The sequence below is a fragment of the Osmerus mordax genome, chromosome 22 (genome assembly GCF_038355195.1).
Source record: "Osmerus mordax isolate fOsmMor3 chromosome 22, fOsmMor3.pri, whole genome shotgun sequence".
In the NCBI taxonomy this organism is placed as follows: Eukaryota; Metazoa; Chordata; class Actinopteri; order Osmeriformes; family Osmeridae; genus Osmerus; species Osmerus mordax.
Genome location: NC_090071.1, coordinates 2,131,092 through 2,149,317, shown reverse-complemented (window position 1 = coordinate 2,149,317; position 18,226 = coordinate 2,131,092). Strand labels below are relative to the sequence as shown.

General features: G+C 47.0%; 2 protein-coding genes across 3 annotated transcripts in view; one reads left to right on the top strand and one right to left on the bottom strand.

Annotated features, from left to right (window-relative positions):
• The window catches only part of ero1a (endoplasmic reticulum oxidoreductase 1 alpha), a 99,446-nt gene that overhangs the window by 76,230 nt on the left and 4,990 nt on the right, over window positions 1–18,226 (bottom strand). The window lies entirely within an intron of this gene.
• On the top strand, window positions 522–18,029 carry gpr137c (G protein-coupled receptor 137c). Of its 2 annotated transcripts, none has more exons than XM_067260593.1 (7): window positions 522–1,192; window positions 11,223–11,272; window positions 12,191–12,422; window positions 12,811–12,960; window positions 14,317–14,442; window positions 14,946–15,070; window positions 15,195–18,029. In XM_067260593.1, exons 1-7 carry the CDS (start codon window positions 806–808, stop codon window positions 15,394–15,396), a joined length of 1,272 nt encoding a protein of 423 aa, XP_067116694.1. In that variant the 5' UTR covers window positions 522–805; the 3' UTR covers window positions 15,397–18,029. The 2 variants fall into 2 exon arrangements, with proteins under 2 accessions (XP_067116694.1, XP_067116693.1); XM_067260592.1 differs by having other exon boundaries at window positions 15,192–18,029.

The window sequence follows — 18,226 nt, the reverse complement described above, 5'->3', positions numbered from 1 at the left end:
TTCAAATAATCTATTACGAAAATGCAAAAGTAAGCTAGGCACGGACCACTGACTAACAAATTTGTTATGCTCTACATTTTCTTCCTGTCTTTTCACTACACGTGCCTAAACAAGCCAATCAGATGATTCTATTCAAATAAGTGGTTTGCATCCAATCCCATGTGTAAATGGGATGATACCCTTGCATCTGACATCATCATTAACCATTCACAAAGAAGACATTTGGAGGCTGGGCGGTTAACTGGCCAATGACTGAGTACTCAGAAGAAACGGGGCGGGGAAATAAATCTACATGAGTCTTTATGATTGAAACTATCTACCATGTTGGCTCCCAAGGACAACATCTCAGTTGCAAACGTGCAGAAAACGGAACCAAGATGGCGTAACACTATGACAGATGCCCAGTAGCGTTTCATTGGTCAGGAGGCGGGTCCTAAGAGCAGCTTTAACCAGCTGATCGCTCTCTGCATCACATCCCCTTTTTTTCTAAGTTGTTTTTTGCTCTGAGAGAAGCTGCTTTGCAGAGATTGGGGGGTTTCTCTCTGGAGGTTTATTCTTGTTTGTCTGTTGTTATACCTGGCTTGTGCAGTTATTTGTGGTTTTGCCAACCTGCAAATTAGTTATTTAGTTAGTGTAGTTGTTTTGAGAAAAAGATAGCGAGAGCATGGTATATTTTAATGGACTATTTTGTTTTTTTGAACCAGTTCGTGGGGGAAATACATGAAAAGTTTGACCCCATTATTGTATTTTGGCAGTAGCAATATAGTGAAATTGAATACTTAATTGTTACTCTGAATATTTCGCTATGTTGTTATCAGAAAACCAGGTCAGTTTTAGTGTCTTCACGTCTGTTACGGACTCATCCGACGAACCAATTCAAGCTGCGGTTCCTCCGTCCGTAGAGCTCGGGCTCACCATTGTGTATACGATCCTGTACTCGCTCCTTTTTGTGTTTGTTTACTTGCAACTTTGGCTGATTTTGCACTACGGACACAAGCGCTTCAGCTACCAGAGTGTCTTTCTATTTCTCTGTTTGCTGTGGTCGGCGCTAAGGACTACATTATTTTCATTCTACTTCAAGAACGTTGTCCAAGCAAACCAGTTGCAGCCGTTGCCTTACTGGCTTCTGTACTGTTTCCCGATATGCCTGCAATTCTTCACGCTATGTTTGCTGAATCTTTACTTTGCACAGGTAAGTGACGTCCTTCTTGATTTTGCATGTGTAAATCACAGATGTGTTCTAACCTGACTGTTCCATACGGGTTTTAAGTATCTTTCCGTTATCAGTAAGCTATCACACCACATAATGTTGTTCCAAGTCCACGCATTGTCCTGTTCAATAGCTGATAAACAGACATCCTATTGTCCATCCTGTCAGTTTCAGTTTATGACAAATCCTGTGTTCTTGCTGTCGGGCCCGTGCAAGTGGACAGTTGTTGACAACAAAGCTGGCCACGGTCTGTCCTGCGGGTGCATGCTTAAACTCAAACCTCAAAGCCACTGGGGTCTAGGTCTAGGGTTTACTTACAAATTCTCACGGAAATCCAGTCGTTCAGATGACCAGCATTTCTTCACTGTGCAAGACTTGAGGCATTATTAGTAATACATCACATGACATGAGTATCATGATCTGGAATTATGTGTATTGACCACAATCAAGGATGTCATGTGATGAGTTTCATCGTCATGACCTGTCGTCATTAATCATGACTAACTTACCAAACATACTGTACTTAAAGGGAAATGAGACAAATGAAGGGACACCATTTTCCATGTATTTCCAATTTGTTTTTTAATGAAACATATTTCTGATTACTGGACATTAGCTTTACAACCATGATTATCTTTACTGAACACCCTGTTGTTTTCCTATTGTTGCTGACTAGGATCAAATGATTGCGTGTGTCATGCTACCCAGTCATGCAAAGCCTTTTTAAGTTGAAGACTATCTCCACATTGACCCTGATACCACCAGTCCTGCAGTCACAAGAGTTTACCAATAAGTTCCCAGGAGCCCTGCTTATCAGGCAACCATGCCCCTCAAGCCTCAAAATAAAATTAAAACGTAGCCAGTGTCATCTTAAAAAACCTGAGTGCTCTGTTTCCGCTTATCAATCTGGATAAAGACCCCCCCCCCCGCAATGTTATTTGAATGGCAGGTCTTTGTTTGTGTGCGGAGGGTTTGCCTTTTATATACGACATAGCCTGTTCCTCCCCACTGGGACTGTGCCCATAGCGGTGTCGCTGTCGGTCTGCTCTGGGCAGGCAGCCGTGGGAGGCAAACGTCACCTCACCTGCAGCTGTCCCGTTGCCCCGTGTTTTAGATCACAATACCTGTGTGTCGAGATCGGCGTCAGAAGGATGTGTGTGTGTGTGTGTGTGTGCGACTTCTTCTCCCCCTGTGGGTGTGAGCGAAGCCTCTCTCTCCGGCGAGCGTTCGACTGAGGGAGAGGCAGCACACTCTGCTCGGGCTGGCGTAGGAGCTGGCATTTAAACGGGGGAGCCAATCAGAGGCACCTGCAGAAGCATTACATCACCTCATTCCTCCGTCTTGTACTATTCCAGGCACAACAAAAGGAGGATAGCAGAGAGAGAGACGGAGAGAGAGAGAGACAGAGAAAGAGAGAGGGGGGGGCAGTTAAGGAGCGAGAGTGGTCTTGTTCAAACGTATGCCTGGCATACAGTATCACAAATCTCCCGGGGCCTCAAAACTGTAAAGGAAAAACACAGCCACCATCTTGTGGGCTGCAGAATGGGCAAAGGTGGATGCTGAATGTGTTCTATTAGGACGGAGGGAGACTGGATGGAGATTTCTGGCAATGCCGTGGACTCCATGGGCAGTGTTGTCTGCCATAACAATGGATTGTCAGACGTTCTTTGTTCGATTTACTAGGGCAATTTTAGGAGATGTACCTTAATCCTGTTGGATGAATGCCCCAATAATTTGAACATATTTGTGCTCATGGTGCATTGTGACAGCCTTAAGTAAAGTAGGTCAACTGAGCTCAACACAATAACATGTCAAAGTGGACCTTGGTGAACTGCTGAAATAAGTTATTCAGCGTGAGCAGGAGTCTGGCAGGTTGGGTCTGGAGCGGGGCCAAGAAGATGTGTGATAAGAAGTCAGGTGGCTGAGCGGTTAGGGAATCGGGCTAGTAATCATAATGTTGCAGGTTCGATTCCCAGGCTGTGCAAAAATGACGTTGTGTCCTTGGGCAAGGCACTTCACCCTACTTGCCTCGGGGAGAATGTCCCTGTACTTACTGTAAGTCGCTCTGGATAAGAGCGTCTGCTAGAATGACTAAATGTAAGAAGTGTGTGTTTAAGTGTAACTGTCTATCGGCACTTAATGACCTGTGCGTATACTGTTTGCAAAGGATTCCTTGACCTCTATTGGCATGACGGACATTAGGTGTCACGCTTATCTTGCTCTTTGTCTCTTCTCTCTCAGCTTCTTTCTCTCCCTCCATCTTCCACTCTGCATTCCATGGAGACATCCAGGATGTCCTCACAGTTACATTTTCAGATTGTAGTTTCACCACTTCGCATGGCAGAAACTCATAAAGGTGCTTTGAATTCCAGCTATTTGTGTTTACGTACAGCTAGTCCCTGATATGGGTTAATTGTACCGATCCATGTATGTTAGGACTTCAGGTTAATACAAGGTCCATAATGAAGAAAAAGGGAGAGGCGAGAGAGGTAGCAGGATGGATGATGATAAGGAGAAGGAGGAGAAAGTGAGAAATGGAGCAGCGCTGCTTTTGTCATGGGGAAGCTTCCCTCTGAGACAGATTTAGACTCTAGAAAGACTCCCTCGAGATCCAGGGGATTTTCAGGGTTTAAACACCTGATAATAAATGTGCTCGACAACTTACACTAGCTGCCTCTGGTTCCGCAGTGAAAAGGCTCTAGATCAAACATCTGAAATCCCCCCCCCAAAAAAGAGGAAAGTGTGATCAAAGAGAATACCCATACTGTGTTGGCTGAGATGTTGCTGTTGAAATAGTTTCTATAGAAACTTGACAACTAGGGCTAGGCCAAGGTCTACCATCCTTTAACAGCTACAGTAGGCCACAGTCAGACATGATACATAATGACCCTAATCTAAGCCGTTTATGTTGGGTGTTTCTATTTTCTCTTAACATAGATTTCACCGGCGCATGTTGACATAATGTTCCTCTTGGAGCGATGGTTTCGTCTGGTGTCAAATGTAACTGGGTCAACATCCATAGAAAAACAATAATGAGTACTTTATGACCAATGCTGCTCCTTTCGAGGGCGGCTTTCCAGTGAGCGCAGTGTGCATCAAAAATGTGTCAGGCTAGCTAATGTGTAGTCTAAGTAGGCCACAACTAGGCCTTTTTTGAAGGGTTAGCCTACCTGGCTGACTGGTACACAGGAGAGGAGGAACAGACGAGAGGAGTGACAGAGGAGAGAGCCCTGGAGAGGAGTGAATAATAGTCTTTATTACTTTTGGAATACCAGGAATGTTGTTTTTGTATATCCTCCTGCGTGGAGAATATCCCAGGGAATCACAGCCGAGATTCATCATCAATGACAAATAACGTATTTGATTTAAAGGCCCCCAAACATGTTGAATGGGCATGTTATTCTGCCCAGAGAACAGGCCTAACTAATTGACGTGTTTGTGATGTGACGTTACTCAGTTTAAACTATCAAGGATGCCAAATCGTTTGTTGTTTCATACCAGGTCTGCAGTTGGCATTACGGTGTATCGTAGTTGCTGAAAAACAGGCTTGTGTAACATAATGGCAGTCATACGTGTGTGACGTATGACTCAGACACTATGGTCTCTGTTAGATCACAGGCCCGTCGCCACCAGTTTCCTTCCCCTTTTCACTCTCTTTCCACCATCTCTTTCTTTCTCCATATGTCTCGCCTAGTATCATTTTGTCCTCTCTTCCTCCCCTCTCTTACTGCAACTCACAAACTGATGGAGAGAGAGAGGGACAGAGAGGGACAGAGAGGGACAGAGAGGGACAGAGAGGGACAGAGAGGGACAGAGAGGGACAGAGAGGGACAGAGGGGGACAGAGGGGGACAGAGGGGGACAGAGAGGGACTGGGCGAGATGCAGAGAGCCAGGCCGAGGGACAGATGCAGGCATTAGACTGCCCCAGGTCTGACAAACAGGTTTTTCTGGGTGCGTCCAGTCATCAGGACGCTGGGTTGGAAAACAGAAGAGTAGGTCATTCATTCTGTTCAGCCTGGGATTTTAGTTTGGGAGGTTTTGTCATGTGATGTTTACTACCAACCAGGCTTGCTTTTAAATGAGGCCTTGTTGTCAACCCAACCACTCTAGGGTTGCCAGGTTAAACTGCTGGCAGAAAACACAGCTATATTTACATTTACATTTAGTCATTTAGCAGACGCTCTTAACCAGAGCGACTTACAGTAAGTACAGGGACATTCCCCCGAGGCAGGTAGGGTGAAGGGCCTTGCCCAAGGAAACAACGTCATTTGGTTGGCATAGCCGGGAATCTAACTAGCAACCTTCTGATTACTAGCCCGATTCCCTCACCGCTCAGCCACCTGACTCCCTATATCATAGAGAGCCAGGGGCAAAGACCTCTGCAACACCTGATCAAATCAAATTTATTTGTATAGCCCTTTTTACACGCAAGCATGTCACAGAGGGCTTCACATATGCCCATAGAACTGCCCCTCAACCAACCTAAACCCTCAAGGATCTAACACCCTCTGACACGTGACCCTGTAGATCTACCCTAGCACTAACCTCTGATATACATTAACCTGTAGGTCTAACCTAGGAATTACCTCTGACCTCCCCCTCCTGTCACACACACACACACAGTCTTATTTCTGTCATGTCAACAATGGTAAATTACCACAGTCTGTGTAGAAACCCAGCTGATGTGTGTTGTCTCACAGTTGTGAGGGCTCTTCCACTTTTTCTTCCTTGAGGGTTTAGGTTGGCTGAGGGGCAGTTCCTTGGGCGTATATGTGAAGCCCTCTGTGACACTGCTTGTAAAAAGGGCTATACAGATTTGATGATTAAAGATTTGCAGATGCTACGGTCAGCTTGGACAACGAGAAATGCTGGTGTTGGAGTTTTCTATTGGTTTCTGTCGGGGAACAGAGAGGTTATCTTCTGGTGCAATAGTGCTGATGGCAACATGGCACTTTAGGTAACCTATTGATGTTCAGTGCCAATCCTGAAGAAAAGTGTGAACGTGTGGAAATGCAAACACAGTTACACAGATGCGACGGTTAATGAAGAGACACGGGACCGGTCTTGACTGAAAAAGCTGCTGTGTGACAAACGCACCAGCAGGGTTTCCTAGCGTCCGTCAGGTCACATGACACTTATTAGGTAATGGTCACATGGTCACGCTCGTTCTCGGAATACATTTGAGGAAGGTAGAACTACATTGTCGACCGAAGAGCAGATGAGACAGAGCTGATGCTTCTACTCTATCCCTCTCTCATCCCTTCTCTCTCTGTCACTCACTCACTCACTCACTCACTCACTCACTCACTCACTCACTCACTCACTCACTCACTCACTCACTCACTCACTCACTGGGTGAAAAGCAAAATCTTGTTTTCTGTTTACTGCTCTCGACATTGGCTAGGCAGCATACACGCGCACAGTCTTGCCCAATCCTAGATCCCTGTGACAGCTGTGCGTTGCAGTGACCCGCTTATGGGAGTCATGTGTTTACGTTATGTACCTACTAAAAACTCCTGTCAGTTGCCGCACACCTTCCTCACCACACACACACACCAGTCTTTTGGCTGGTGTTTTTCTTATTATTGTTTCTTTCTCTCAGGTTTCAGAGTAATACCGACTGAATAAATGTAAATACCGTGTGTTTGCGTGTGTGTGTTTGTGTTTGTCCTTTATCGTTTGCTTGAACTGGTGTATCTGTGTGCTAATGCTAACCCTTAAGATCACATGGAGCTCCACAGTTTGGACAGAGTGCAAGTGCATTTGAATATTAAGGACATTAGAGGGTTGCTTCACTTAGTGGGCTTTGAGTTAGAGAGCAAGGAGAGGGCCTAGGGTCCCATGGGTTTGTCCCCCCCCCCCCCACACACACACACACCCGTTGTGGTGTGTGTGTGTGTGGAACGTGTGTGTGTGTGCCGCTCCGTGGCCATCTCTAGGGACACGAGAGACAGGAGCACAGTTTCACTGTTTATATTTTGTCTGTGCTGTTGTGTTTTACTCTCCATTAATACTTCATGTTCCCATGGTGGGTGATGTAGAGCTGTCAGAGCGTGCAGCCAATCACTGAGGCCCGCAAGGTCCTGGGAGAGTCATCTCCCATGTGGTGGGGGATAAAGGTTTCATATGCCCTTTAGACCAACACACACACACACACATACTGTATACACACACTTAATGTTGTATCCTGGTAGAGAGAAGACTAGTTCTGAACTAGAGAAGTGGGCCAGTCAGTCAGAACAGGCAGCCCTGACTGTCCCCTCCCTCCCTCCTCTCTCTCCCCAGTCCTGTCTGCCTCAGCCTGCCTCTAAATCCTGAAATCAGGAGTCAGGTGGCTGAGCGGTGAGGGAATCGGGCAAGTAATCCGAAGGTTGCCAGTTCGATTCCCGGTCATGCCAACTGACGTTGTGTCCTTGGGCAAGGCACTTCACCCTACTTGCCTCGGGGGAATGTCCCTGTACTTACTGTAAGTCGCTCTGGATAAGAGCGTCTGCTAAATGTAAATGTAAATCCTGAAATCAGCCGAGCCCATGTTCTCCCTGCCTGAACGGACATTCTGGGATACCAAGACATTTGTTACACTGCATGGAGGTTACCCCCCCCCTCCCCCCCCAACACATGGACACTGTTACAGACACGAATACAAACACACCCTCCACACCGATGAAGCTACAATATGTTCTCTCCTGTAGTGCCTCCAGACACATTTAATCCAATTAAATGTGATTTGTGTAGGCTCGTCCTTTTCACAAGTCATGTCGTTAAAAAACAAAACAAAAAACATAAAAGCCAATATTTATCTCCTGGGGCTGACAGGCATGCATATACATTGTAGGCCTAGCCATATCCAGTAGCCTTCAGAACCTTCAAGGTCAGGTGATGCGAGATGGAATCTAGACCCCCCTCTCGTGCCTTCAACTGATGAGGGTTCTCAAAGGTGTCCTGGAATTTCCACCCAGCATGTGAATTTCACACTGCGGTTCTAAGTGGACAAAGTTTGGACGTGCAGACGAATGCACCTTTCCCTCCCTGACTTCAAAAATCAAAAAAGGGGAGTCAGGTGGCTGAGCGGTGAGGGAATTGGGCTAGTAATCCGAAGGTTGCCAGTTCGATTCCCGGTCATGCAAACTGACTTTGTGTCCTTGGGCAAGGCACTTCACCCTACTTGCCTCGGGGGAATGTCCCTGTACTTACTGTAAGTCGCTCTGGATAAGAGCGTCTGCTAAATGACTAAATGTAAATGTAAAAATCAGTGATTCCCAACCTGTGGGATGCGCCCTACTAGTGGTCCGCGATGGTAATTTAGGTGGACAATGCAGGTGGCCGCCAAACCAATGAAAACAACTAAAATATGACAAATGAATCAAAATATTTATATATACTTTTGGTAAATGGTTATTAAAATTGGTACAAATTTGAAAACATTTAGCCTTTTATTCATCATGACTGAAACGGCAATAGTTACACTTGGCACATCCGCATACCCCCACTATGCACGCATCACTTTCGCATACGCCCACTAGGCACGCATCACTTTCGCATACGCCCACTAGGCACGCATCACTTCCGCATATTGCACCAGCCAGGTCAGCAACTTCCAGTAGCGAGCAGTTACGTTAGTTCTCCTGCACAAAATGCCGGGGAGTTCGGGTTATCTTCCCAAAATTAAAATTAACGATGTACATAGGATTCTATGTTGCTGCCCTTCAAGCAAGAGGGAAAAGGGATTCATGTTTTGAGTTACATCGACAATTACGAAGGCAAGGTTTATCTAACACACACAACACAGTAGTAGCTAAGGTAGCTATCACTACTACTACTAGCAAGGCTAGCTAGCTAACCATTTTTAGCTACTATAATGTACTTAATTATATGTTTGTCAGCTTGCTTGCTAGTCGTTAATGTTAACACATAAATAATAGGTCTGTCATATTTGTTCCCTATGGATAATGTCATGTAACATGTCTTTCTCAGTTTCTAAACAAAATCTGGAAACGGGAGCGATCTCCGTGAGGGCGACCTGTTATCGGTCGATTTAAAAAATCAAATAAAAATAAATATAAAATAAAATTACAGTCTTGTAGTGTATTGTTAAGGGAGAAATAAAAGTTTAGGCCTTCTGTGTGTGGAAGTGTCCTGAGAGCAGGCTGATGAGAGTTGAGAGCTGGCGAGGCTCACAAACAAGGAGTGTGGGGAATAGCAAACAGATGGAAAAGCCTGATTGAAAGGGATAGGCCGCCTCGTGTTTGTTTTACGGGGTGGCTGGTAGCAAGCATGTACCCATTGTGTGTGTGTGTGTGTGTGTGTGTGTGTGTGTGTGTGTGTGTGTGTGTGTGTGTGTGTGTGTGTGTGTGTGTGTGTGTGTGTGTGTGTGTGTGTGTGTGTGTGTGTGTGTGTGTGTGTGTGTGTGTGTGTGTGTGTGTGTGTGTGTGTGTGTGTGTGTGTGTGTGTGTGTGTGTGTGTGTGTGTGTGTGTGTGTGTGTGTGTGTGTGTGTGTGTGTGTGTGTGTGTGTGTGTGTGTGTGTGTGTGTGTGTGTGTGTGTGTGTGTGTGTGTGTGTGTGTGTGTGTGTGTGTGTGTGTGTGTGTGTGTGTGTGTGTGTGTGTGTGTGTGTGTGTGTGTGTGTGTGTGTGTGTGTGTGTGTGTGTGTGTGTGTAGGCTTAGACATCTGTATGGGTCGTCCAATGTCCCAGGCAGCTGTTTGATTGATGGTTAAGGATACAGCCTTGCGTGTGTATCTGGAAAACAATGTAACCGCATGAATGTGCTTGTGTTTTGTGTATGTGGTTTATTTCTCTCTCTCACTTGTGCTCCCAGAGCACCATTTGTTTTTCCGCCTGTCTCTCACACCTCTAATGAGAACGCCCTCCACTGCACCCCAGTGTACAAGACCGATACTAATAAGATACCAAAATGTCTCTACTCAGAGCTCAACCAGAGAAACTGGTACATTCAGCAATCGCAAACCAAAGGTTCAGCTCCGCCAGGGGACCCATTCTTGCTCCTCAGTCAGATACGAAAGAGCCCCTGGATGAAGTTCTGCCGTGGGGACCAGTGTGACAGAACTCTTTTGAGGGGAGTTGGTAGGAACGATGCCTCTGTATTGAATCCCTCACAGAATCAGAATCAGAATTCGGTTTATTCGCCGTTATACAAACACAAACTTTACTGTGGCAGGGAGGTGCAAAACTCTAAACATAGTATAAAGTACAAAAGTAAAAGTACAAAAGTTTAACTATTTTATAAGAACTAAACAATTTAAGAATACAACAATTTAAATAAAAATAAAATTATATATAAAAATAAGAATAGAATGAGCAATAAGAATAGAATGAGCTCACATTTCTTTAATGTTTTTTTTTTTTTGCAGTAGTGCTGTCAGTTCTGGCCCTGGGACAACTCCAGAGGCGTTCAGTGGTAGAGGAGAAGGAGGGGGGAGGGTCTAGTCAAGTCTCCCCCTGCTGTACCCCTCTCCATGTTCTGGCCCCTGGCCAGGACCATGGATTCAGCCCAGATTTAGGCCTATCTGGGTCTGGCTTCTGAGACGCTGACTCGTGCTTTCTGGTGGAGCCTCTATGGCCAGACACCAAGACGGTGTCAGTGGCCATTCTTAACCCCGTCACTGCCAGCTGGTGGACTACTGGCTCAGACACCATGCTGGCTGAGGTTGCCAAACCACGGACTCTGCCAAAGCCTTTACTCTGTGTGGTGTCTCTATCCTGGCCTCTTAGCGCAGTGGATTCCATTTTTTTTTTTTACCATGGAGATGAACGACACAGTTAATTAGTCTTCCTTACTTCCAGGGGTTTTGTAATTTACTGTAGAATGTAATTATCTATGTTCACTGTCTCTCAGGAAAACATGTTTGTTTTTAATTTTTGCTGAACAAAAACTGCATCGCTTTATAGAATACTAGCTGTCCTCATCTGTTCAAGTCTGTTGATGAATAACTGCATCACCATCATATTTTTATCTCTCTCTCTCTCCCCCCCACCCCCTCCTCTCTCCTCAGGTCATGTTTAAAGCCAAAGCAAAATATTCACCAGAGCTCAACAAATACAAGTGAGTTTCTTTTCCCAGTTGGTCAACTTTGACACTGGCTGAAATACCAATGTGGGTGTTTGGGACATGGACAAACTTAGCTCAACTATGAAAATAATTTCAGAATATTTCCTACGACATCCAGTTAGAAGCACGTAGGTTCCGTTAATGTGTTAATGCCCCAGTGAAGTGTGTGATGGAGGCAGTATTAGTGTTGCCCCAGTGAAGGGTGTGATGGAGGCAGTATTAGTGTTGCCCCAGTGAAGGGTGTGATGGAGGCAGTATTAGTGTAGATGACGCTGCCTGAGACCAGGGTCTCCAGGGGTCCTGTTTGATGTGGGGTCAAGATTCGGACTAATCAGCGCTTTGATCAGGCGGCTAGTGTCTGACGAGGAGTGAAGCTGAGACCTCAAATCCCTCCCCCTCCCCGTCCCCCATCCCTCTGCAGTGTAACCCCTCTATCACACAAACTGTACAGACACACACATACACTACAGACCCAAACACACACACACACACACACACAGGGTTCCTGCTCTGGGGAGAAGAGAGAAGGGGAGGAGAGTATTAGGGATGAAAGGAGAGGGGGGGGGGGGGGGGGGGGTGAAAAGCCCTCTGTTAGAGCCAGCAGACTAAAGCTTGTAGGATCAGTCCAGAGACTTCATGTTAAAACAATATGTTTTTAAGTGGTAACTGTACAACAAAAGATTAATTTTTGTCTATGATATTATTCTAGCTGATTTGTTATTCAATTCCAATATAGAAGTAGAAGCAGCTGTGTAATGCCTGTCTGCTTCCTGTTCTCTTCTCCACTCTCTTACCAACCCCATCTGTCTCTCAATCTACCCCTTTTAAATCCATCCCTCTACTCTCTCGTTCTGTCCTTCTCTCGCTTGTCTCCTCTTTTCCTCACCCTCCTCCTGTCTCTCTCTCCTCCAGAGTGCCCATGCGCCTGGCCTTCCTCACCGCCAGCCTCTTCTTCCTGGTGGTGAACGTGACGTGTGCCATGCTGGTGCAGGGTGGCGCGGGGGGCGAGGTGGAGGTGAGGCGGGCGGTGCTGGCGCGGGTCCTGGTTAACGACAGCCTCTTCGTCCTCTGTGCCGTCTCCCTCGCCGTCTGCATCTTCAAGATCGCCAAGATGTCTTCTGCCAACGTCTACCTGGAGTCCATGGTCAGTTGGCGGAACGATGCCTGCTTCTCTGAAGAGACGCTATTCAGTGTCTGTTGTTGCACGAGCTTACATCATTGTCTGCTGAATATGCAACTGTATTTGACCATCTGGTGTAAAGCCGGTGATTAGAATTCTGAACTTAAATCTAAGATGCATGGTGACAAACCAGCCAAGCAGGCTGTCCATACTGGCCACACTGAAACATACCTGTGTCTTTCTCGCTGTCACTTCATTTGAATACATAAATGAATACATGCCATGACATTCAACTCCTTTTCCCTCCCTCCCTCCCTCCCTCCCTCCCTCCCTCCCTCCCTCCCTCCCTCCCTCCCTCCCTCCCTCCCTCCCTCCCTCCCTCCCTCCCTCCCTCCCTCCCTCTGTTCCCCAGGGAACGTCCGTGTGCCAGGCCACAGCCATCGGTGCAGCGGTCATCCTGCTCTACACCTCCAGGGCCTGCTACAACCTGGTGGTGGTGGCTCTGGCCCCAGAGGACAGGCCCAGCCCCTTCAACTACGGCTGGTACAACATCTCTGACCAGGTAGGCCCTGGCCCCAGGCTGCCACACCACACCCAGGCATGCTTAGTCACAGCAACTGACTCTCTCTCTCTCGCCCTCTCTCTCTCTCTCTCTCGCCCTCTCTCTCTCTCTCTCCATCTTTATGAGTGTCAGAGTATTTAAACCTTTGGTGAACCCTGGTGTCCCAGATAAGCACAGCTCACAATGCAGCCTTGCAGCCCACCGACCCCCTCTCCCACAGCACACACACCACCCCCACCCACAGCACACACACACCGACTCAGGGGTTGAAAAACATTATTGCTCATCTGTTTTACTCCGATCAGTGTGCAAACACCTCTGTGTGTGTGTGTGTGTGTGTGTGTGTGCGCTACTGTGATTATCATGCAACTAGTCTGCTGTTGTTTTATATATTTCATGGCTGGTTGTCTGAGTGGGTTGATTTGATTGTATGTGCGAGTGTTTGCGTTGCCCACGTTTGTTACATTTGTGATCCTGTCAGAGAAATGCTTGCTTGATGCAAATCTGCCATGACTCACTCCAAGAGCAGGGATTTGTTGATGTGTGTGTGTGTGTGTGTGTGTGTGTGTGGCCCTTGACCTGATCTCAGAAGGTCATGCCAGAGCTACTCTGTAAAAACAATCAATTTGATGGGATTTGGTGGATCTCGACTCTGGGGGGGAAAGGTCTCCGTTTGTCTATAAATAACCAAACAGGCAGAGACAACACTGCCTGGCTATATGTCTGTCTCTCTCTCTCTCTCGGTCTGTATGTCTTCCTGTGTGGCTGCCTGCCTGTCTGTCTTGCTGCCTGTCTGTTTTGGCCTGTCTGTCTGTCATGCTGTCTGTCTTGCTGTCTGTCTTGCTGCTTGTCTGTCTGTCTGTCTTGCTGCCTGTCTGTCTGCCTGCTTGGTGCTGCTGACCTAGATAGGGCTCTCCCCCAGAGACAGACGGCCCAGGCTGCACAGCACCAGGTCGCCCTGGGCCAGTCTGGAGCTGTGTGTGTGTGTTTATCTTTCGGTATGTGAATATATTCTGTGATTTCTGCAGGGATTATCTTTGTGTTTGTGTACCTCTCACTTGTATTCACGTCCTTGTCTACGAGCCTTTATCCGTGCTCTAATCTGTGTACACACTCGCCATTGTATCTGTGTGCAAATCTCCTGTCTGACAGAGGATTGGACAAGTTGACAGTGGGACTGGATTAAACCTGTGATATTATGGCCAGCTTGTTGTATGCAAATTGTCGTTTCTATGGTTTGTTTCAAATATCTGATTGGTGTGTTTGCGTGAACGTGTCCAAAAAAAATTTGGACACAAGCAAATAGGTGTGTATTTCTCATTGCAGTGTGTGTGTGTGTTTTCGTTCACTCTTCAGGCAGATGTGGAGAAAATTAGCGGAGAAGCGTACATCATCTTTGGCATCATCCTGTTCTTCTGGGAGCTGCTTCCTACCAGTCTGGTAGTGGTCTTCTTCAGGGTCCAGAGGCCAAACCAGAACCTGGTGAGGACCTCGCTACCTGTCTGTCCTCCACTTCCAATTAAGTCTCAATGAAACAGCGAAAGCATAACCAAAACGGCATTCCTGTGGCCCTACCTAGACAGGGAGTCAGTTGGCTGAGCGGTTAGGGAATCGGGCTAGTAATCAGAAGGTTGCTGGTTTGATTCCTGGCCATGCAAAATGACGTTGTGTCCTTGGGCAAGGCACTTCACCCTACTTGCCTCGGGGGGAATGTCCCTGTACTTACTGTAAGTGGCTCTGGATAATAGCGTCTGCTAAATGACTAAATGACCTAAGTCTGACCTGGCTTCTGTCCCACCGATCTCACACGACTCGCCTGCTCGCAGCTGTGCAGGAAAGCAGATGTTTTCACCCATCCGATGGGGTTAGATCAGAGATGAGCTCAAGGAGGTCAGAAGTCAGCAGGATTCAGATGGGGTTCCCTGGTGTGTGGGCGATGACAGATTGGAGAAAAGACCTGCTGTGTTTTGCGTTTCCCTCACCAGGCTCCAGGAGGAATGATCAACAGCCACAGCTTCAGTTCCAGGGCCTACTTCTTCGACAACCCGCGGAGGTACGACAGCGATGACGACCTCTCCCGGAGCGCTGTCACCCGGGCGGATCGCGGCAGGTGTGTACCAACGGTTCAGCCGTCCCACATTAGGCAGACGCACAACAGCACCATGTAAACACACACGGCCGACCCAGACTCCACTCCAATGATCCCCTGTCCCTCCCCCTGTCCCCTGCAGCAGTGTCCTGTCTTCCACGCCCCAGCTAGGCCCCAGCTGGTACGGCTCCATCCAGAGGAACGGCAGCCTGACGGGGGTTCCTCACTTCCTGGGTGGCCCCCAGGTCTCCACCGCTCCTCTCCTGCTGGCCTACGGCAACATCCAGACCAACCACCACAACTACTACTCCACCCCTCAGAATCACTACTGCACCCCTCAGATCTAACCCAACACCCCCCACCCCCGTCACACCCTGCCCGCCCGACTGACCCGCCCCACCCTGGAAGATAAAACGAAAAAACGAAACAAGCGGCGATCCCGACCTCTCGGCTTCTCTGGATACAAGCTCCGGTTACCGCGGCAACCCCCGTCGGCGAGGCCGCGCCCTCCCTCGCCGAGCCACTTTACCGACCCCCGCCGCCTACGCACACGCCGCGGATTGCGGGTTGCCGTGGCGACAACCTTTGTTGAGGGTGAGGCGGTCAGAGGGGAACAAAACGAGGGGGAGGGAGGTTCTGGGGGCCACAGGGAGAGACTCACCCCTCCTGAAGGAATGAGTCACCCTGCGGGGACGCATGTGTTAACCTGAGGGGTGACACAGGAGTTTCAAGAAAAACCACGGGAGACTTTGATCTACATGGGAGGGGTGTGGAACGAGTCGTCAGATTCCCCCTGATGTCGTTGAACGAGGTCTGACACGACGATCGTTACCAGTAAGGACCAGACTTGACTTGCGCTGGATCTCCATCGTATGTTTGCCCTTTGGGTTGACCCGCTTCCCCCCCCACACTGCACATAGACTCCCTTCTGGGAGCCGGGAGGCGACCTTTGCACTTAAAAAGCGACCCGTACTTACTCTGACGAGAGGACACTGGCTTCAGAGAAAACCTGCCCCTCCATTAGTCTGTAGTCTTGTGACGTGGTGATTCTGGAAGATGGGCTTATATACCCGAGCTGAAAACCCCCCCCAACATAAGGTTTCCGAAGAAGAAAGGGACATCCCTTACGTTTAAATCTTGACCCACATTCAGACTGTGTGGAGAAGATGGCTGCCACTATTGCCAAAGAGCACGGATGAAGAACTGGTCGCAAACCTCCAGCGTTCAGCTTTCCCAGAGAGTATCTCCCCAGGGTGGGACCACATGCTCCTGGGCCTCTGCGTGCGTGTGAGGGCCCTGGATGGAGCAGAGAGAGAGAGAGAGAGAGTGGTGACGTGTTTCTGATGAATGTCCTCCGCCCACTGAGATGAATGTATAGAGTTGGAAGAGGCTCAGAGAAGTGGTGGATCAAAGTGTCACTGGCCTATTTTCATCTAGTTTAACTCCCTCAGAGAGAGCTAGGCTTGCCTTCCTCTCTACGTTTCTCCTCTCAACCATTCTGTTAGCTGACTGACGTCGTGGAAGTTTACGACACAACACTTATCCTACGAGAACACCCAACAACGGGCCATTGTGTCATGTTTGTTACATTTTTCCTAATTGGAAACGTATTTCCATTCTAACAGAAGCTAATTCTGTGTTTTATGTAGTTAAGATGACTCCTGGTTTAGTAGTTTAGGCTATTTCACCTGGAGATAGTGCCACTACCCAGGTGTAAAGCGTGTGTGCGTGTATAAAAGTATGTTCTGTCCTTTATGTATGTGAACGCGCCCAGGACAGGTGTTCTTTCTCTGACACATCACTGTTGGAAAGTATTTAGTGTCTTTTACAAACTCCTGTTTGGTGCATACACCATGGAATAGGAAGGGCTTGTGACTAATTAGTGGTTGCCTCTCCTTTAAATCCAACTCTTGTCTGTTTCACTTCAAGTTTGTTCATGTTTTCTTGTAGTCTAACTTCCATTATAAAGTGTCTGGTATGATATCACTGTTCAACATTCGATCATCCGACAAACACAATCAGTGTGCAATTGCAATCCTCGCTCTTCATCCTGTTCCCATTCCTTTAGTAGCTTGTGTTCGGGGGGCAGCCTCTTGTGACATCACTGGGTCACGTCTGTGAAGTGAACTTTGACCTTGGATACTGTGGAGCCGTTCCTAGTTGTGTTCCAATCAGAGAGGAGAAACTGTAATAATGGGGGCTTGTTCAAAGACTTGCAGACGGAATTGTAAGAAGTAAAACAGACACCATTTCCTATTTTGTTAGGCAGACAGCAAGGTCTGTTGTAATAAACATAACGCATCTCTCTGAATAGGTCACCCTGGTTTCCACTGGCATCAGTTAAAGCTAGGAGCCAGTTCAAGATAGCCTGGTAGTAGCTTGTTTTTAACTGTTTTCTTTTTTCTATGGTACGTCTTTTTTATTTGTGCTTTTTTTTTATATAATTTGGGTTCACAGGGTTTCAGATTACGTTGTTGTAACATCAGATTATAACATTTTCTTTTATTTCCCCAGCTCTGGGGTATTTAATTGAGCATTTCCTTATGGTTTCTGACATGGTACTAAAGCTAAATGTGTTAGTTGCTACGAACAGTGACTGTACAATCAATGGGAACAATCTGACTGAGATGTAGATATCATTGTCCTTATTTTCAAGAACATGCAGCATTATGCTATGCTAATACTCATTCACACTTAACATCAGTACAGATTGGGGGGAGGGGGGGTTGTGTGCAAGTTTATGAATTGAGAATATTGTATTTTTAATCAGATTTTATTTTGTTTCTGTGAAATCTATATGGCTATCTTTGCTATTTTGTGTCCTGCCAAAGGCCATGGTAGCGTTTATAATAACTATAATTGTTTCGGAATTTCTGTTTGTGGCCAATGAATGTAACAAGTTTACCCATCTTTCATAGATCACTAAAAATGTATGCAAGCACTACCATGTTAAAAATAAAGTTTTACTGCACTGTTTTAAACTAAACAAACTGGTTATCGTTGTGTATGGATATGATGGAAATAATCTGTTGGTTTGAGGTGAAGGGTTGTGCTGTCGATAGCACATGCTGCTGCATGGTGAAAAACCATAAACATTCATGTCATTTCATAATCCTAAACCGTTAAATTATTTACTCGATCTTAACAGCATAAATTGTTACTGGCAAATCCTGTGAC

Coding starts and splice junctions, on each gene's coding strand:
- gpr137c (XM_067260592.1), top strand. CDS start 806: ATGTTGTTATCAGAAAACCAGGTCAGTTTTAGTGTCTTCACGTCTGTT. Junction 12,423..12,810: donor ACGTCTACCTGGAGTCCATG/GTCAGTTGGCGG, acceptor TCTGTTCCCCAG/GGAACGTCCGTGTGCCAGGC. Junction 12,961..14,316: donor GGTACAACATCTCTGACCAG/GTAGGCCCTGGC, acceptor TTCACTCTTCAG/GCAGATGTGGAGAAAATTAG.